This window comes from Pygocentrus nattereri, chromosome 23 (assembly GCF_015220715.1).
Source record: "Pygocentrus nattereri isolate fPygNat1 chromosome 23, fPygNat1.pri, whole genome shotgun sequence".
Lineage (NCBI taxonomy): Eukaryota > Metazoa > Chordata > Actinopteri > Characiformes > Serrasalmidae > Pygocentrus > Pygocentrus nattereri.
In genome coordinates, this window is record NC_051233.1 from 33,173,862 (window position 1) to 33,194,659 (window position 20,798).

Sequence of the window (20,798 nt, forward strand, 5' to 3'; positions counted from 1 at the left end):
ATGCAGAAATTTTGAAAAGTCGGTGGACTTCCCTTTTTAATGTTATGCACTATGAATGATGAATATAATTCAACAATTTAAAAGAAAAGCACAATTTATATAAAAAATTCATCATCACTATTTCTGTCGTAAACGTGTCTGCTCACCTCTTACAGCAGTGGTCTCTAGAGTGTCAGTCTCTTCTTTAAAGATCAGGAAGACCCCCATCTGATGATGCATCTTGAAGGTGGGAGAAACTTTTACAAAATAACAAGCGCTCTGGTGTGGATACCCGAGGGCGAGCTGACTGACGCCAAACATTCAACACTACTAGTGGAACGCTAAAGGTGGGTTAGTGTAGTGGGTAACACCTCTCTCTTCTACGCTGTAGACTGGGGCTCAATCCCGGCCCTGGGTAACCTCACTATACACTATACCAATAAGAGTCCTTGGGCTAGACTTCCAACACCACCTTCGCCTACCTGTGTAAAATGATCAAACCGTAAGTTGCTCTGGATAAGATCATCAGCCAAATGCCGTAAATGTAAAATATCACATCTGTATTCATCCTCTACACCAGTGGATTATCTTAGAATTATTGTTTGCCCAATGCATGCTGGGTGTTGTAGTGAAAAGAACACCGATGCATAAAAAAGGTTCCCTGAAACTGTTGAAAGCTCCACTCCTGAACACAGCACGTTATTACAAATAACACCCAACTCCTTCAACACGAAGCTCTTGCTCACTGAAAAAAAACAAGACTCTGGTGAAACAAGTGATCAAAAGCTCTTTTTAATTTATATTTATTCCATAAACATGATTACAAAACTCAGCAAGTTACCAATATTACATTTTTCACCATACAGGCTTGTTCACAAATATTTAAACCTTTGTAACAGATACAACAAAAAACAAAATACTAGAATAATTTACATGAAAGTCTATAAAACAGCGAGGAAATCACAAATCAGTGTCATTGATTAGCCATCTGTTTTCATGTTTTTTTTCTTTTCTTTTCTTTCTTTTTTTTTTTTAAATCGGTAATTTTACTAGAGCACAACACTCTCACAATAAGATTGGTCCAGTAACAGAACTCAACAAAGAGCCACAGCTTTTACTCCTTCATCATAGTTTTTTTGTCTTTCACAATTTTGGCTTTAAAACCAAAAAAACCATGATAGCTAGCCACCTTTTTTCAGCCCCCGGGAGGCAAAAAGAACAGAAGCCACATCAAGAACGACCTTCACAGCACTTTCTAAGAAAAATATACACTTAGAAAATATGTTACAAATTGGCACAATGAAAAATATACAGGTTGTAATTTTCCCCTACATCAAGAGTTCATTAATAACCCACCTGGCAAAGATTCCAGATGATACAAACAGATCTCTTTTTTTTGTGATGAGAAAAAGGCAAAAATGTCGTTTCATAATGCGAAAAAAAATCATAATGAAACAAACACCTCGAACATGAAGGCATAATACATTCATAAAAAAGGGCTAAAGATCTCTGTAGTTGATGGAAATGTTCCGTTTGATGTTCCGTTACAAGGGTAATTTGGTAGAGTCTGAGCGGATCACCAGCTTCCCTCGTCAACACAAACGCGAAAAAAAATGCTCCTGCCATAAAGCAAGGAGACTCCGAGGAATTCTGCCATAAGATATTATGTATGTGTGTGGGGGGGTCTGCCGGTGGGAGGGGGGTCTGCGGGGGGGGCATATATATTATTTGTAAACATTAAACATTCAAACATAGCAGAGGAACATATCGCCATGACGCTGACTCAAAAATGCAATTAGAGTCAGAAAAAAGCAAAAATGAAGGGCATCCACAACTAAATTTGAATATGCATGCAAATCTCTAGCAATACACTGGAAAAAAAAAACTATCAAAAATATTTGGTCCTGTTAATATATTGGCTGAAGCGATTGGTGAAAGTAAACAGAACAGCTCTCTCCTGATCGCTTTAGATTTATGAAGCAATTACAGTGTCTCATATAAAATTTATCAGTCGAAAATGATTTCGCCTTCCATACCGATTACGGTAAGTTATTGGTTACTTTTGTGCCAAGCCTTCGTCCAAGTCTCACTCCCTACATCTTATCCTTTATAACATTCGCTTAATAATTCTATTTATATCAATGAGACCACTCATCTCTATCAACAGCTAACAGAGCTGAAGAATTCCAGGACTGCATGCAAGAAAACTCACTCCTGAAAGGATTAAAGGGGAATTCTGTTGAGCATTCCAAGTTTGGGAATAATTTCATTATAGAGGTGTAAACAAAGTCATGAGAGCAATTTGCTGTGAAATGTGGCATTGTGGAGAACCTTGCCGAATCAAAATTGCGCACAGTGGTGGTGATAGGAACCAGACGTCCGAAACATTGAATGCCTCTAAAAGCTACTTCCAAGAAAGTTATTACATGAAACGGCTGTGAATACAATGCCTGACCTGCCGCTACTTTACCATCATTAACGTTACATATAAAAAGACGTGTAGGTTCACCGGTGGTTTTGGATAGTAAACAAAATGGCTTTATCTGTGTTGTGGACAAGGTGACTCCTGGTTCCTATCACCACCACTGTAAAGAAATCTGAGTCTCTGCTATCAACCTTTTCACATCAAACCACTCTGAATGACTCTGTTTACATCTCAATGACTGAATTACACAGAAATCCCCTTTAGCCGTCTCCGAGCTCAGCTGTTTCTCTTTTTTTCTGCTCACCAACGGTGTAAAAATCAAACGAAATGATGGAAAACAATGACGTCTTTTTCCAGATTGTACAGATGACTTCACAACTGATGTCTGCATATGTAACAACAGCAAATCCAAAATTATTTTCCAACCCACCCCAGGCTCACAAACATACACTCCCACAACCATCACCACATTAAAAAACAACAAATATTTATGTTGATAAAAATGTCTGTACACTTAATTGTTCATATTTTGGCACATTAATTTAAACATGTTTGATATAATCTTATTTTGTAAATAGTGCATATGTTCCTGTACAACAGCATTTAGATACTGGCAGAGGGGAGTCGGCCTATGGCACAGGTAAGTGAAACCCCTTACTCAAATCATAAATAAACATTATATTAAAGACAGCAAGTACATTAAGACTCGAGACGCAGTCGCGTCTTATATAAAAGTATGACGTTCTTTCCTAAACAGACGCTACTTTTGGGGTTCCCAAAATGCATCATTCTGAATAGTTGGCACAGTAACAAGGGTAACGTTTCTTAGCACAGAAAACTAAAAACAACCTTCAACCCCTGAACAACTGAAGGCAACCGTTTGCTGAGAGCCAGAGCAGGGTGCTGGGCTTGTTTTAAACGATGATGTTGGGACACAGATTGAACACACAGACTGCTAGAGCTGCAACGGAGAACAGAGGACAAAAAAATACAATTTTAATACTACACCAAAGTAAGATTTAAGAAGGCTTTCAAGGCATTGTCTCTTCTTAAAAAAGAACTGATCACAAATTAAAAAAAAATAATTTAGAAATGCAACAAAGCAGCAATGGCAGATAGATGCAGCCGTGATAGAGTGACTCCAGATAGTCATTAGGTAGCTTAGCAGGGCTGTCATGCAGGGTGTACCCACCTTCCTGTGGGGCAGGCAAAGGATTGTGGGTAAAGTCAGTGCCATGCAGCTCTGAAAGGTGTGTGGTAGAGGCTCAGAAGGATTGGAACAGGAAACAAGGATAGGAAACTCAGAAGGGATACTGCAGAGAGAAAATATTACCTCCGTTTTTCTACCAAGGCAGTCAGCGCTACTCCTTTAATGTCCCTTTTACCCGCTAAAAGTTCGTCACGGGCGAACTTTGCGGTGCTTTTGTGGCGGTACATCTTTTTGTGGGCGGGCCGATGTGGAAACGGGAGGCAGTCCAGACCGAGAGGAGGGAAGAAACCAGGTGGGAGGAGTTTTGGTGACGTTTTACCACCACGGCCCTCCCCCTTCCTCCCCCTACCCGCCCCTGAAGTCCCACCCCGTTTCTTTAGGTCAACACTGCTACCCAGAATCTTGAGCGTCTGGCTTTGCAGAGCATGTTGCCCTGGCGACAAACAAGGTCCCCAAAGTGGTTCCACTGAGGCCCGCATGAAGCGCTGTACCTCGGCCATGCCGGAGACTATGTTAGACAGGATGTTTGACGGTTCTTGGAACTCACCCTGGTCCTCATCTGACAAGCCTCCAGCATTAGGCCACTCCCCCTGAGCTCCCATTATGCTTAGCGAGGGAGTTGGAGAGGGAGCGCCACTTTCAAATCCCTCCCCACCTTTCACTGCTTTTCCTTCCAGCAATGCCTTGATCTTCTTGGCAGAACGAGAACCCTGACGCGGGAGCTTCACCCTCTCGCTTTTTGGCGCTCTGGGTGTTTTGCTCTTTTTGGTGCTTTGTCCATTCTTTCCGCCCTTCTTTTTAGACCCCTTACTACCCTGAAGCCCTTCTTGCTCATCCTCCGTGCTGAAGGTTTGTAAGAGGTATGTGTTTCCAGATGTGTCTTGCTCAAGTTGTGGGACAGCACTGGAGTTCCACCGCACATTAGACCCTCCTGTCTCTGGAAAACCTCCTGCTTTCCCACAGTTCCCCAGCAACTGTGGAGAGGGGCTTGGCGTGTCAGGCGGGGACATCTCCGACAACGAGGAATGGCGGAACTTGTCTGGGGTGAAGTTAGAAATGTCAAGCAAGTCAGTGGACTCTCTGAGGGGAGTGACTTCCTCAAGACTCTGCTGCAGAACTAGCCGCGGGCTGCAGTGCGACAAGAAGCCATCGTTGATCTCACTTATCTCCTCTTCTCGTTCCCTCTCTCCATCTCTCAGGCTAAGGGAACTGTAGTTGCTAGAAGCTGCAGAGAGGGATCCCAAGGAGTTAAAGCTGACAAGTCGTCCCATGCCATTTTCACCACGTGACCCTGATGGGCTGAGCCCATAATCAGTATCAGAGTGGGGCTCTGGTAGGAGTGGTTCTTCAAAAGGCATCCGGCAGGCACCCAGTGGTATCTGGCCATACCCTGTCACTGTTGCATTGTCCCCCACTACCACGGGAACTGGCTTGGGAAAGCCTGGTGGCATGACTGGGGACTGAGTTGGGATGTCCGGAGAGAATGAAAGCTGCTCAACTGTGGGTTGGGAAGGCCAAGTGACTGGGTAGGTTTGTTCACTGTGGTTGGTTTTGGGATATGGTGTGTGGTGTGGAATGTGATTGAGAGACTGAGGCGAATGGGGGAGCTCAGACTCTGAAGGAGGGGAGAGTACACAAGTCTGTGCAGGTTGCAAGGGTGCTGCAACTGGTAGCAACCCTGGCTGCTGCTGCTGGTCTGTAGGGAAATATGTAACATTGGCACTGCTGGAAGAATCAGAAACTTCCAGGAGAGTCTGAAGATATCCACCAGGCAGGAGTCCCACATTCCCATTAGTCCCAGGGGCAGTGGAGCTCAAAGTGCATTTTTCAACCGAGGTCTCGTTTGTGATAAGATTACTTTCCAAAGAGTTACTAAGGTTTTCAGGTAAACAAGAACTTAACTCTGTAAGCTCAGAGGCAGTGGAGTTTTCCTCTTTCTGTGCTTCTTTCAGCTTTTTAGACCGGGCTAGTCTGGCTTCACTCTTAAATTTTTTTATCTTTCCTATTTTACCTTCCTTCCTCCTCTCCTCCCGTTCTTCAGTTCTGCTCTTAGCCCTGGCTGGGTGAACTATGTTGCCTGTCTCCACTTTTTCCAAGGCATTATGTGCAGTGCTCTCTTGTGTGCTTTTCACTGTTTCATTCACTTGTTCATTGTTAGAAGAGGCAGCTGCAGTTTGGCTGAATGTTGAACTCTCCACTGCATGGATCCGTTGAATCCTGAGTCTACTTGTACACCTTTGTTTGCGCTTGTGGTTAGTGCTCGGTGGCCGCTTGCAGCCATTGAGGCGTTTGGTTTTGTCTGAACCTGCTAATTTGTTCTGCTCCTGCTGTTCCTTTTCCTTTTTCTGCCAGTACTCCTTCAGAGGTGCCAGTCTTTCGTAGTGTAGTAGGCTATCTGGACTAAGCTGCACCATCATGACTGAGGGGTCCACTTTACTCAACCTTACCTCCATGTGCTTCTCACCTTTAAAGCGGTTGATAATGATATATTTAATGATGACGGGTGGCTCCTTCCGACAGGACCGGCGCCGCTTCTTAGGGCACCAGTCGTCGTCTCGCTCCTTCTTCGGTCCAACAGACTGCTTCTCGCGCTTTTCAGCATTTTTCTCGCTCTCTATGGAGTCCACGTCGTATAGATAATCTTCTCTGTAAGGAACCTTCCTCTTGGCGCGAAGGCGGTAACTAAGCTGGCTGGAGGAACTGGAGTTCTCCCTGGACAGATGCCCATGGGGTCGCTGGGCCTGCCAGGCATCGGGAGATGAGCCAGTGCAATAGCTGTCATCACTGAACTCACCAGAGTCCTCTGGTGAATTACTGAGGTCAAAAAGAAAGTTGCTGTTGGGGGTCGTTGGGGCATCTGCCTTGTCTTCATTCGACTGATCTCTTTTATCTTTTAAGTCTTCTGTTGGTAGAGCAGGAAAGAAACCTAGCTGGGATTCATCTTGCAGAGGAGGCTCAGTCCGTTCTTGCGTTCCATCTGGGTAGGACTCATAGCGAATTTTGAGTGAACAAACATCTGAACCCAGGGTCGCCTCCTCCTCCTGGAACATGTAGCTTTCTACATCTTCCTCGCAGAACAAATTGACTGCTAGCTCGCTGCGAGAACACAGGTCCAACAGTTCCATTCGGCTCTCACTAATCAGGGACTCCAGACAACTCCAATCCTGTGCCTCCTCTCCCAGGCTCTCATATATACTCCTAGAAGCAGGGTCATCTTCTGACTCGCTCTCTCGCATTGACTTCCCTTCCTCTGCATTTTCATTAACTCCAGCTGCGTGAGTGGGTCCGCTGAGCAACTGATCAGACAGCACTTGCTCACCATAGCGTCCCGTGTTATGGGCAGAGCCAAGGCACTGCATGCTGATGTTGGAGGCAGGGCATGGCTGGAACTCTGAGGTTAATCCAAGCATGGACTCACACGTTTGGTTCTTGGGAATCAGACAACTCAGGCAGTCTCCTCCGGCAGAATCCATGCTGGAAAGGGGTGGCCTATCGCAGCTCTGAGGCACAGACCAGGAAGTCACAGGCTTGGAGCCAGAGACAGAAGAGAGGGATGAGAGGGAGGAGAGAGACGAAAATGAGGAGAGAGAGGAGACAGAAGCAGCATTGGAGACAGATTCATCGTGCAGGTCCGTCACGCTGAGAGGAACCTCGGCTGTCTGACTCGAGGAACCTAGAGCAGGTGGAGCTAGAAGAGCAGGCTCAGTCGCGTCATGGTGCCTCAGAGCATGTGACTCATCATCTTGTGAGCCTGAAACAGGGAAATACAAGGAGGTTATGTTATACACTTCATCCCTATTTAAATAAAAAACTAATTCAAAGTGCCACCTAAAACTACGCATGCACCGATAACGGAATCATGAGCGGATATCAATATATGATATTCTTCATGTATATATCTATTGATGAAATAGGGCCTGGATCCTCTTACATTACACCGTTGTCTCCCATGCAGCAGACTTGGGGTTCAGTCCCCCCCCCCTACAAAAGCACTATACTATACCATGAAGAGTCCTTGGGCAAGACTCCTAATAGTGGATTTATCTACACTACTTATAGCATTTAGCAGACCCTCTTATCCAGAGTGACTTACAATTTGATCATTTTTACACAGGTAGCATTAGGAGTCTTGCCCAAGGACTCTTATTGGCATAGTGTAGGGTGCTTACCCAGGTGGGGATTGAACCCCAGGCCACAGCATAGAACTCAGAGGTGTTACCCACTACACTAACCAACCACACCAGTAAACTGACTGCATTATAAATCTGATCTGCTGTTGTGCAGTACGATTAAAAACATAATCAAATATCAGTTTGAAAAGTAAGTCAAATCCAAGCACCTGTCTGATTAATTCTTTAAGCAAATACCTGCTGATACCTATGATTCCGATATCACTGCGCTTTATAAAACGCGGTTAAGCAACAACACAAAGCAGAACAATGAAGTGTGTTTCTGCACAGGGACACAAGGGTACTTGTACTTTTTAAGGTTCTAGAAAACGTTAGATCTATGTTATTAAATGGCAATAGCCAAAGAATTACTGCTTTTGCCTCTTTCATGGTCCATACAGCACGGCCTTGATTGCTTCACGCTGAAGCATGATGGTTTCAAAAGGTCTGATTACTGAACACACTGAACTGAGCTAAAATGCAATCATTAACCTGATGAATTTTCATACTGTGGGAATAAAAACAGTAGCCATATTTAAGGTGGAAAAGGGAAAACTGTGATTTTTAGAGTTAATGAGTAAATCCACACTTTAAATCCAGTCTGTTGCGCTACGGGATATAAGCAGATTTCACGCAAAAATGAAAAGATTCATTGGACAACTGTGTAAAATGATGCCAAACCGGCCTGAGAAGGATAGACTGTGACAGGGGGGCTGAAACAGAAGACCTTGTCATTCAGTCTATACTGAAATCTAGACAAAGCATTTATAGACACAGCAAAAAACAAAAGTAATGTTACTTCATCTCAGGTGAAATCTTTTTAGGGTGATGGGGGTGTGCAGTTCATTGCCTTGACAAACACTGTCCTAGCACCTCTGGTTGTGCTGAAGGTAGATATGACTGTGAGAGTCTTTTCTATAAGCTGTCACTACATTTTCCTTTTGTTTTACACAGTTATGCAATGACAACAATGAATGTTGTGCAACAGTGGATGAGAGATGAGGGAAAGCAGTGAGAACATTGCAAAAGCACACTTCTTCTTTGCTAAGGACGTAAACATGAAGACTTTGTCGACCCCAGTTTTGTTAAATGTGTTTAAGAGATTGAGAAAAACTGTAATAAAAAGAAAAAGAAATAAACTGACTTGATCGGCAAGAGAAAGAAAGAAAAATCCCAAAAGTCAAAGTCAAACATCTCTGAGATTTAAAAAAAAGTCTTTTGAAAGTTTAGATCAGGGTCGGCAACATGCAGCTCCGAAGCCACAAGCGGCTTTCACTGCCCTGTTGTGGCTCCACAGCTGAATTAGATCAGTAGGTAGTAATAAAATATATTATAAAATAAATACTAATAGTAATATAAAATAAAGCTCTGCTGATCGTTCAACACAGTTTAACAGTTAATGGCCTTAAATGCTGGAGTTAATGTGCATCTGCTGATTCACCCTTTAACCCTGAAGACAACAATCTTGCCTGGCTAAATAAATTGTAAAGAGAAAGACTTAAGATGAACGTTGATAATTTGGAGACGAATGGACATTCATAACCACTCCAGCTGGTTTCCTGATACGTTTAATCTGCAATGAGAAACTGTCAAACACTAAAAAGTCGCAGAGCTGAAGTCGCTTCTCATTCGCCAGCTTCTCGTTCAAATTCTTCCGGTCCACCTCAAATGGTGCAGCAGGTAAGGTGGAACGGGAAAATTCTAACAAGAAGCTGGCGAATGAGAAGCTGAATTCAGCCTAAAAAGTCAAACGTTGAGGTTTTTACACTGTTTACTACTTTTACAATGTAAGTGCACCATCAAAGGTGCAACAGCGGTTTTAAGTTCCAGCTGTAAACCTTAAATAAGTTTTTATTAGTGGAAAAGTAGACATTTGTATCTTTTAATAAACTAACGTTTTCAAGCAGAGCAATATGGTTCAGTTATGGTCCCTGACTAAAGGTACTGAGATGGAGCACTGAGGTACCACCACAGTGACAAAAAGGGTGCTGCCCCAGTGACCGTGTACCTTTTTTACTGAGAGTGTAAGAAACTGTACTACTTTTCAGGGAAAGTTTCCTGCTAGAGATGTGAGAAAAGCAGCTATAGCTGAGCTAAAGCTTTAAGCAGAGCAGAGTAAGTCTGAGTTTTTGTTTATACCACTATAAGTTTTAGTCTATATCAGTACATTAGCACATACTAAGACACATTTACAGCCAAAATGGTAAAAGGGACATAAAATGTGGTTTGATTTTTAATGAAAGGACAAAACGGCTTAGGACTTAACATTTGGCTTGCGACCCTTGGACTAGAAGAAAATATGAAGAGTATAAAGTTTTTTTTCTTCTTAGAAATGTAATTGAATAAATGTAGTCCATAGTGTTGCATATTAATAACATGCCAGTTAAGCACAAATCTTCCAAAATAATATCAGCATCAAAACACAATCACTGGAAGATTTTCCACACTGCAAAAATGGTGTCTTGGTAAGAAAAATGCTCTCAAATCTAGTAAATATGTCTAATATGTCCCATGCTGAGATTGTTGTCAGCTCAACACAAAATTATTAAACGTGTTTCTAGACATTTTGTGGTTGTTTGAAGTGACTTTATTAAGTCAAATTTTCGCACTATATTGGCAGATAGGTTGACTTGTTCCAAGCGTATTTCTTACAAGAAAAATTCTCTATTTTAGATAGTTTGATCCACTAAATTCACTTAAAACAAGTAGAAACTGTCTAGAAATAAGTGAAATAAATGACATTTACATTTACAGCATTTAGCAGGCGCCCTTATCCAGAGCGACTTACAAGAAGAGCTTTGTCTGTCTAGAGAAAGTATCTTTGCTAATTACCCGTATGTAGTTGTTTGATTCTAATGTCTAAATTCTAATAGGCTTAAACATCTCAACACGAGAAATATTACATATATCTGCGATATTTAAGAGACGGTTCTTTGCAGTGCAGCCCTGGTTTTGGAGCAGTGGCTCTGTGTAAGAGTAGTAAGGATGAGCGGTGTACCATTGTCGGTTGTGTTCGGGGGACTGGGGCAGTGCTCTGGCCCTGCAAATCGCGACTCCTGTAGGACATCCATCAATCTGGAGAAAGTCTGCTTCTCACAAACGTCATTATTACTGTCCAACCTGCAGAGACACACATATATACAGTAACGCAGTCAGATAAAACGTCTGCTGGTCCCTTGTGTCAAAGTCAGGGTATCATTAAGGGCAGGGTGACCAGTTGTCTACTCTGGTCTACCAGTGTTCCCACCATATAACAGCATTGATTTTTAGTTTAGGAGAATCAAGATACAAAAAACTATGGACGTCATTTCCTGGGTACTGTTTTGAAAATATATATATATAAATATATTCAAATATATAAAAACTAAATAAAGAGCAAGTTTCCTTTCTGGTCATTTTTTTAACCAAACTGTATAAGTGTGGTGTAATTTTAAGAGAAGAATGAACAAAAAACAGAACAAAACCATAAAAAACACTAAAAAATTGTATCTTGTCAAGTGAAATGATCTTAGATCTAGTCGATATATCGAATATCTCTCATTTTGAGATCACTGTGAGCTTATTAGAAGATTATTTGACTTATTTCCAGACATTTGTTCTCGTTTCATTTATATATAATACATATTTATATGATTTCACTGTACTGGCAGATAGTCTTGCTTGATTTAAGCCCGTTTCTTGCAACAAGCAATAACATCCGCCAATACAGTGACGTAATTTAGCTTAATAAACGAAAAAAAAGAAAGAAGTCTAGAAATGAGTTACCTAATCTTATAATAAGCTTAAAACAGACTCAAAATGAGAAATATTACATATATCGACTAGATCCGAGGTCATTTCACTTGAAAAGACATTATTTTTTGCAGTGCAATGAACTGAGATGAATTTGAGAGAATGTTGAATAGCGAATTATATATTATAAGATAAGATAAGATAAGATTATCCTTTATTAGTCCCACAGCGAGGAAATTCACAGCACTACAGCAGCAAAAGGGGAGCAAGGCAATCAAGGAAACAAGCAACAAGAAGAGAATTCACAAGGTAATAAACCTCGTCAATCACTTAAACAAGGTTACAGTTTGTTTCTGTATAGTCAATATATAGAATACTAAAGATGAAAAACTATAAGCAAAAAAATATCAAATATACCCATCACATAAACTCTATTCACAAAAATGAACAATATAAACAATTATAAACAAAAAAGGGATATTTTCCTCCAGTTGCACGTGAGTGAACGATATAAACATTATAAATAGACGAGCAAGAACATATTGACACTATAGAGATATTTTACAGGAGTATTGCTCGTGGAGTATTGATTACAGTGCACATAGTGATAAATTCACAGTTTATGTGCTATAGGGGTGTGAGGTCTAATGGGGGTGGGGGGCTCTGCTGGGATCAGTGCAGGTATTTATGGTAAGATATAGAGCAACAGTGCTCAGGAAGCCTGGGCTCATTAACATTATTCATGCAAACCCAAATATCGTCAGATACTGTAATACCGTGTAAAAATATTCTAAAAAATACTGTGGTGCTGAATTTAATCTGTACTGTCCAGCAGTGCTGGTCTAAGCACTGAACGATGCCTCAGCCCACTCTTAACACTTCGCATTCATTCTGTCTGACCTGCCTAAGCCTATCAAATCCCCCCCTCCCTCTTTTCTCTTAGTGTTACTGTGACTTGTGCTATATTACATCACTCTGTCCTCTGCATGCCCTGCGGCGTGATGCTGCAGAGGGGTGGGAGAGAAAAACGAGCGGTTAAAATGGTGGGGAAATCCACCGACCAGCCACTTTACTCAAACCACCTGCTTGTTTCTACAATCACTGTCCATCTGATCAGCTCCTCTGACCGCATAGTTTCACCCTGTAGCTCTACAGTTACAGACTGTAGTCCATCTGTTTAACTGCGTACTTTCAGTGCTGAGAGTGACCCGCCACCCAAATAGTACCTGCTCCGTGAGGGTCCATGGGGGTCCTGACCACTGAAGAACAGGGTAACAGAGAAACAGATGGACTACAGTCTGTAACTGTAGAACTACAGAGTGAAACTATACAGTAAGTGGAGCTGATAAAGTGGACAATGAGCGCAGAAACAAGGAGGTGGTTTTAATGAAGCAGTGTTTCGGTACACGTTTATAAATGTGCAAATTGAGGGCACACGGAACAGAAATTCTCCCATCACTGTCAATGATAAACAGTAGTTATTCTGAAAACCGTCTTGTCATGCATACAAACACAAATCCAGCAGCTTCACTGTGAGCATAAACATTAGGTTCTCTCTGAAAGCTCCCTCAGATGTTACTAATGAAAATGCATTGTGTACCAAGCAGCACTTTTCATTATACAGGCCCTGAATGTGAGTGTGATGGCTATATCACACAGGTAGCTGGTGCTATTAGCAGTTAAATGCCTGTATGGAAGACAAAATTATTCTCGCATGCCTACAAAGTACTTCTCATTACAATACGAAATCAACAGTAATGATGATCGTGTCCATTTCTGTGTCCATTTCATCACAAACAGTTGTTCTAAGTACAAAAACAGTAATTATAAGTAGAGTGTGTTCTCAGTAGAGGACGTGTAAACTTATTTTCACTTAGGAAATCAACAAAACATCATCTGACGCTGAAATGCGTGGATACTTAAGCAGCAATACATATTTTTTGTTTTAAAAAAAGCACCATTACTGCGTGAGGAGATAATCCTTTTCCACACTGTGTCGCACATGCAGGCCCAAAAAGAAAGTCCGGCTTGATGTTTAGGTCTCAAATGATCTTAAAATCAACATTATAGTGAAAAAGCTGAAGGTGCTGATGTGGCCTAAGGAAGGGGTGCACAACTCCGGTCCTGGTGGGCTGGTGTCCAGCACAGTTTGGTGATTTATGAGCTCAAACACACCTGATTACACTCGTCTGTTAAGTGCCAGGTTTGGTGGGTGTGTTTGAGTAAAGGAACCACCAAACTGTGCTGGACACCAGCCCTCCAGGACAGAAGCTGTGTACCCTGAGCTAAGGGATCTAGGTCTTCTCACTTTGGCCCAATCCCTCGGCCCTACCGCTGAGCCCTTAGCTGTCTGTTGCACGTTCACGTCTAGGGGGTAGGGCATCCCGATTCTTGTTGAGATGGAGGGGCAGGGCGAAGTGTTATGGCTACATGGCCTCCAAACGGAGGTTTTTCAGAGACTCACCCCAAATGCAGGTGCTATGAGGAAAAAAAGAAAAACCGGCATGACGGCTGCATGAGCGACAAAAGAAACCCACAAATGTGAGAATTTTCTTTGTTAAAAAATTAAAATAACTATCGTTTTATCTTAGTTTAATGTTGCTTCTGTGTATTTTGGTCATTTTTCTTCATAACAAGCATAAAAAATCACTAACAGTATGTCTTTGTAGCTAGCTTGCTAACTTTCCCGTTCCACCTTAAATAGTTCAGCAGTGCTGACGCGTGAAGAGCCAGAACATACATGCTGCACCATTTAAGGTGGAACGGGAAAACTGGAACAAGAAGCTGATGAATATCTGACTTCAGCTTCATCACTGAAGAATTAGGGGTGGGTGATAATAAATAATTGCCCCCCTCCTTGAAGGCACATGAACTTTACCCTCCTCTGCTATCACGGAAGACGGGCCGGGCCACTGAAGACGGGCCGGGTCGCCCACAGAGCAGCGCTAATTGCTGTTAATGAAGTGATTCTTTATTTTTTTTGTCCCATTTTGCAGAGGAAGATTTCGACCACTACCCCTTATAACTCAGTTCCAAGGGATTAGGGTGAAACAGGGGTAGGGATAAAAAGAAGAATTGGGACTGGGCCTCAGAAGCCAGCCCCCATCTAGATTTCTGACTATTAACTTGGTATAAAATGTAGAGCCACCTGGAGCCAAGACGTTTTTTGCATTCTCGTGACTTTGACGAAGTTCTCCTTAGATCATTACACTTTCTGTGGATTTGCTTTCATTAGCTTAGAATGAGCCCTTCAATATCTACATAGGGATCAGCTCCTCTTCCAACAGAAGCTGCCGCCACCACGTTTCTACAGTAACCCACACCTGACAAAACAAAACACTGGCTCTAGAGACGCCTTTCACGTTTTTATGTTGAAGTCGCAGCTTGAATTTGGAGGCACTGCAGCAGAAGTTGAAAGATGAAGAATCAGTGGTGCTGCTGGTGTGGACTGACCACACTGTTTTGTGAAAAATTTGAGGATCATACTTATTATTTAGCACAAGAACAGGGCAGGGACGGCGAATCCTCGTCGTCAAAGAAGCGATAATATGACAGCCACCGTAGGTTCTACTACACTAGGTGTATTTAGATGGCTGCAATCTGCAAACTCACCACTAGATGGCGATAAATCTTACACATTGCACCTTTAAATGAGGGTTTAAAACATGGCATTCATCCCACAGTCATGAAGCAGCCTGTTTTATGCTGTGTTCTGGAGCTCATTAGAAAGTTGTACATGTTTATGTCGGGTATATTATTTTTCCAATTTACTGCCATGTTTATCGTTTTCCACTTATACGCCACAATATTCATAATCTACAATCATGGGTTTCCTGAGTCCCGTTTGGGTGTAATGTACAAGTGGGAAAAATGGTATTTCCCAGTTTCCGACATCAGTTGAACTCAGCACTTAATTCACTGTACATATATCCTCCTATTCAGTCTCCAGCACTTTAAAAGTTTTTCAGCTTGGATTTTTTTTTAACGAGGCACAGTACAGGGCATCCAGTCAGAACAGACCTCATCTGCATACATCAGTCTTAAAGGCACAGTCACAAACACAGCCTGCTTGATTCTAAAGGATGAAGAGAATTTAGAAAATGGACATGTCAAAGTGAATCAGGGATGTTTTCGGTGCATAAAACAGCACAAATACCACGTCAGTGGAGCTCAGAGACGACAATAAAATGCAAAAACTATGTAGGACATGAGCCTAAATATCTGCCGATACTGACAATTCTGATATCATCATGCATCCCCACATCTAAGCACTGAAAAGCTCTGGTTACCCTGACCATATTCATCTCATTTGGAAATTAGCATAATCCAACCCTGCATGCACACACTATCTCTGGATTATCTCAGATTATAAAGGGTCTCAAGCGCTAGCCATCCTGACAGCTCCCTACAAAGGAGAGAGATTTTTTAATCCTTAAATCCATGACCGCATTAAATCCATCTCTCTCTCTTTCTCTCGTTCTCTCTCTCTCTCTCTCTCTCTCTCTCAGACACAGGCTGACTTTATTTACCCTGGCTTACTGAAAAAATCATTCATGAAGGATTTGGTTTGCTTGATTTATTTTCTTTCCTTCTCTTTTTTAGCGTTTGTTTGTAGGGCCAGACCCGATTCATGCTAAATTATAAAAATGTGCAAATTTAGTTTTGATAGGCTTGGCCAACATTTCATGAACACATAATTAGCCATTCAGACACAAGAGATGTTTATGTGGATGGACAGCATATTGTACTGGGCACATCTGGAGTGGACATTTGCTTCAGTGTTGATGCTGTGCAAAAGTCAGAGATCCCTTCATTTATTTAATTTCCATTTTTAGTTCTAAAAATGACTAAAAAACGAGAAAATGGGGCTCCTAACAGCCACCTGGAAGACCTGGTAGCCACCAAACCTGCCCCCATCAGATGAACAGCACTGAAAGCTTTGATCTCTGAGAGAGAGGAGAAGATCAAGCTGCTTCAGATCTGAAAACATCCACAGGTGTTTCTGTCCATCCTTCCACTGTGAGAAGACCACTTAGCGCGGTGGGTCTGAAAGGACGTGTAGCTGATCAAGAAGAACCTCACTGAGAAAAGGAGACGGACACATCAAACAAAGAAGCTGAATGATGGACTGACCACCCCAGAGTCCAGACCTCAGCACCACTGAATGGGTTTGATCACTTCAGAAAATCATCAACCAGCTTCTAAGACTGAGCTTTGGAGGCATGTCTGCAGGTTCTTTGAGGAGCTGAAAGTGGAATAAAGGTAAATGCACAGTGGACCAAGCACTCAGTCAGCCAGTCCGGCCCATTAAGGACCTGATAACGTTATTTATATCGCACCTTTAGCTAATAGAAAGCACTGGACATGTACTAGATGGCTCCATGTGTTGATGTGAGTTGAAATAGAGGCTAATAAAACATGAAACAGGCGTCGGCTGTAGATCAGATCCGGCTGCTCTCTCTGCTCTTCCTAATTCATCTCAACAGTCGCAAGCACGACTGAATCACTCCAAGCTAATCTTACGCGTGGTAATAAAGTGCTAATATCAGCTGATCAGAGACGGAGTAAACAGTCATGATTAACAGACTCCCCTTTAAAATGAACTCCTTAAGACTGAACTGGGACCAGACTTAAGTCCTAAAGTCCTTCTCATAATGAGGCACGTCTGAACTGATCTCAGATCAGAGTAAACAGAGAGGAGAGAGAGAGAAAGGAGCCGCGGCACCATCTGCAAAGGCCTGATATTAAAAAATGAAATTAATATTTATCCAGCTTTAACACCTACCCAAGAGAGCCAGACAGAGGGATTACAGGAGGGAGAGAGGGAGAGAAGGAGAGAGAGAGGGAGGGAGGGAGAGACAGACAGACAGTCAGTCTGAGAGTTAGAGACAGAGAAGAAAAAGAAACAGAAGGGGAGGAAGTGAGAGAAAAGAAGGAAAGGTAGAGAGAAAAAAGAGCAAGGGGGAGAGAGTGAGTGAGAGAGGGAGAGAAAAAGGTAGAAAGCAAAGAAAGCAAAAAGAGAAACAGAAACAGAAAGAAAGAGGGAGAGTGGAGAGGAAGAGAAGAGAGAGATGGAGAGAGGAGAAAAAGGGGTAGATGATCTCTACCTTTGTGTAAATGTTCACCATCGTCTGCCGCCCCACTGTATTTTTTCACAATTAAGACAAATACTGCAGTGTGACAGCACAGCAACCGCACGAGAGAGAGAGAGAGAGAGAGAGAGAGAGAGGAGAGAGAGAGAGAGGAGAGAGAGAGACAGGGAGAGAGAGAGGAGAGACAGAGAGAGAGAGAGAGAGACAGAGAGAGAGAAAGAGAGAGAGAGGGAGAGAGGGGAGAGAGAGAGAGAGAGAAGAAAGAGGGGAGAGAGAGAGAGAGAGAAGAAAGAGAGGAGAGAGAGAGGGAGAGAGAGGGGAGAGAGAGAGAGAGAGAGAGGAGAGAGAGGGGAGAGAGAGAGAAAGAGAAGAGAGAGCGAGAGAGAGAGAGAGAGGAGAGAGAGGGGAGAGAGAGAGAAAGAGAAGAGAGAGAGAAGAAAGAGGGGAGAGAGAGAGTGAGAGGGGAGAGAGAGAAGAAAGAGGGGAGAGAGAGAGAGAAGAAAGAGAGGAGAGAGAGAGGGAGAGAGAGGGGAGAGAGAGAGAGAGAGAGGAGAGAGAGGGGAGAGAGAGAACGAGAAGAGAGAGAGAGCGAGAGAGAGAGAAAGAGAGAGAGAGAGAGGAGAGAGAGAAGAGAGAGAGAGCGAGAGAGAGAGAGAGGGGAGAGAGAGAGAGAGGAGAGAGAGGGGAGAGAGAGAAAGAGAAGAGAGAGAGCGAGAGAGAGAGAGGGGAGAGAGAGAGAGAGGAGAGAGAGAGGGGAGAGAGAGAACGAGAAGAGAGAGAGAGAGAGAGAGAGGGGATCCATCCATCAGTTCCACTTCATCCCTCTATTTTGTCTTTTAGAACAACAAAAAAGGAGAATTAAATGTCAGTGAAGACAACCCTGACGAGGAAATGTCCATGTTCAGTGTTTCTCAAGAAAAGATCACAAGTATAATAATTTAACAACCTGCAAAAATGCTTCATTTGCAGTTAACTAACCAAAACTGTTCCCGGTATCGGCTGTAATATGAGCAAAAATGGAAAATAATAATACAAATCAATTTTGTGCATGGTACAGTACAAACGCTGATCTGCTTATTAGTTCCAACTATTCCATGTTACTTTTAAAGCCAATTACGCTGTGCTTGTTTTATACCACTGACTCCACCCACAAAACAAACAACACTAAACAAAGCTGCGGTGATGCTCAGCAATAAAGCAGCGATTACACGTTACTTTACACCACACAACCCCTGCATTCCACATCACTCATGTCATTTAACCACTACCTCTTTCTAGTGGTCGTTATTTTAACACTACAGTTTGGTCAGTAGGGGAAGCACTGGACTCACTGCTCCACCTCAAACTCCACCTATAAGCACAGCCATTGGCTCACAAGATGCAGAATGCAGTCATTTTATTCGCTCCCTACTCAAATTATGGCCTGCTTCATGTAAATGATATGTAAATGAGGTCGGACTGGCAGGCCTGCACTTGATTTCACGCACAGAAACAGATTCATCATGTGTCTCGTGCTCATGTCCACGTCACATGTCATTAACGACGTAATCTGTGCTCTTTTCTACGCAACTGAACGATGAATAAGCGGGATTAAGCGCCTTGCCAAAGAGCACAACCAGGTCAGGTGTGGGATTTGAACCCACAACCTTCCGGCTGATGGCTAACCTCTCTTAACACCACCCCTGTGATTTTGGTGCTGCTGGAATAAAAATATCAATTCTAAGTAATTTTGGAGCTTTTTATTGGTCCATTGATCATGAAATGTCCCACAGCACATTCCACGTTTGTGTGTATTTACAGCGGCATTTCCCTTATGAGTGAGCGTCGTTTAAGACGAAATTCATATTCAGATGCGAAGACGGTCACAGGACGGCAGCGTCGGCCCACATGAAACGACGGCAAAGCGCTGGACAGAATCGTCCTCGGCCGTTTTAAAATCTCACTGGCGGCAGCTGCTAATGCTTCAGTGCTGCCAAAGTTTTGAGCTTTCGTCACCTCCTCTTAAAACATGCCCTAAAAGCCCCCCCCCAGGGTCCCGCCCACAGCATGTGATTGACAGGAGCACCTCGCTGACAGTGAAAAAATGCAACTGTCATTCGACTTAATACGCCAAGGGTCACACCATTAAGGCAAATACAGTGAAACAATAGAAGTGTTAGCCGTCAGCCAGAAGGGCGCAGGTTCGAATCCCACGACTGACCTGGTTGTGCTCTTTGGCAAGGCGCTGAATAGGCTGCCGTAGAAATGTGTACACAACGTAAACAGCAGCATGTCGCTGTTGTCGGAAACAAAACCTCGTATCTCCATTTCTGTCGTTTTTTCAGTTTTTGACATAATTTGAAAATGCTTGTTGCCCAAATTTCAAGATGAACAGATTAAAAGAAACATCCCAGAATCACATGGAAAAACATCTGGTTCCATTGACTTCCATTTAAAGTAAAGTAGGTTTTTCCCTTCTCCTGTAAAGTTACCATTTTGGAGATACGAGGTTTTGTTCCCGACAACAGCGATATGTTTTCATTCGATGTAATTCTGCAGTCAGTGTGTCATAAATATATAATCAACTCAGGGCTTAAATAGTTTTTTCTTGTATGTGTAAATCTCACTAACAATACACTCTCAGAAATACAGGCAGTCTGTCACTGGGTCAGTGCCCCTCATCACTGGGCTGAGACCCTCAAGGCTCCATCTCAGTACCTTCAGTCAGGGAACATAACTGAACCATAATCCACTGAAATGATCTGTTCTAAGCTGGACTGACTCCACACACCCCGCCTCGCCTCGCCTCCAGGCTTTTACTCTACTGCTCTGTTTTAAAACATTCGGTTATGAAAAGGAACAAATACCAACTTTTCACCTGGAGGAACTGATTTAAGCTCCACAATCAGACCTTAGAACCACTGCTGGAGCTTTGAGGAACATTTACACTGCTTGTACCTTAAGGAACGAAGAATGTGCCTGAACAGGACCTTCATTTCTAACAGCGTAATGCATGTCATGGGGAAAAAGATCATTATCGAAAGAAGTCAATCCTGTTTTGGAATGAACCTCTTGAATTACAAGGTTATTAAAGAGGAATTCCAACAATTTTTTGTTCAAATTTCTCCTTCAGTCCTTTTTTAAGCTGTAAACAGAGTCATTTAGAGCGGTTTGGGGTGAAATGCTCAGTTCTAGAGAAACGTCCTTGTTCA

The 20,798-nt window shown here is 42.7% G+C and overlaps 1 protein-coding gene across 1 annotated transcript in view; it reads right to left on the bottom strand.

Moving 5' to 3' along the window:
- Positions 1-932: 932 nt before the first annotated feature.
- Positions 933-20,798, bottom strand: part of nexmifa (neurite extension and migration factor a) — a 28,293-nt gene continuing 8,427 nt past the window's right edge. Inside the window, exons 2-3 of the mRNA XM_017724622.2 lie at positions 10,782-10,903; positions 933-7,365 (exon numbers count right to left, since the gene is read on the bottom strand). Coding sequence (XP_017580111.1) covers positions 3,734-7,365; positions 10,782-10,854 — 3,705 coding nt within the window. The 5' untranslated portion in view covers positions 10,855-10,903 and the 3' untranslated portion in view covers positions 933-3,733. The remainder of the gene's footprint in view (positions 7,366-10,781; positions 10,904-20,798) is intronic.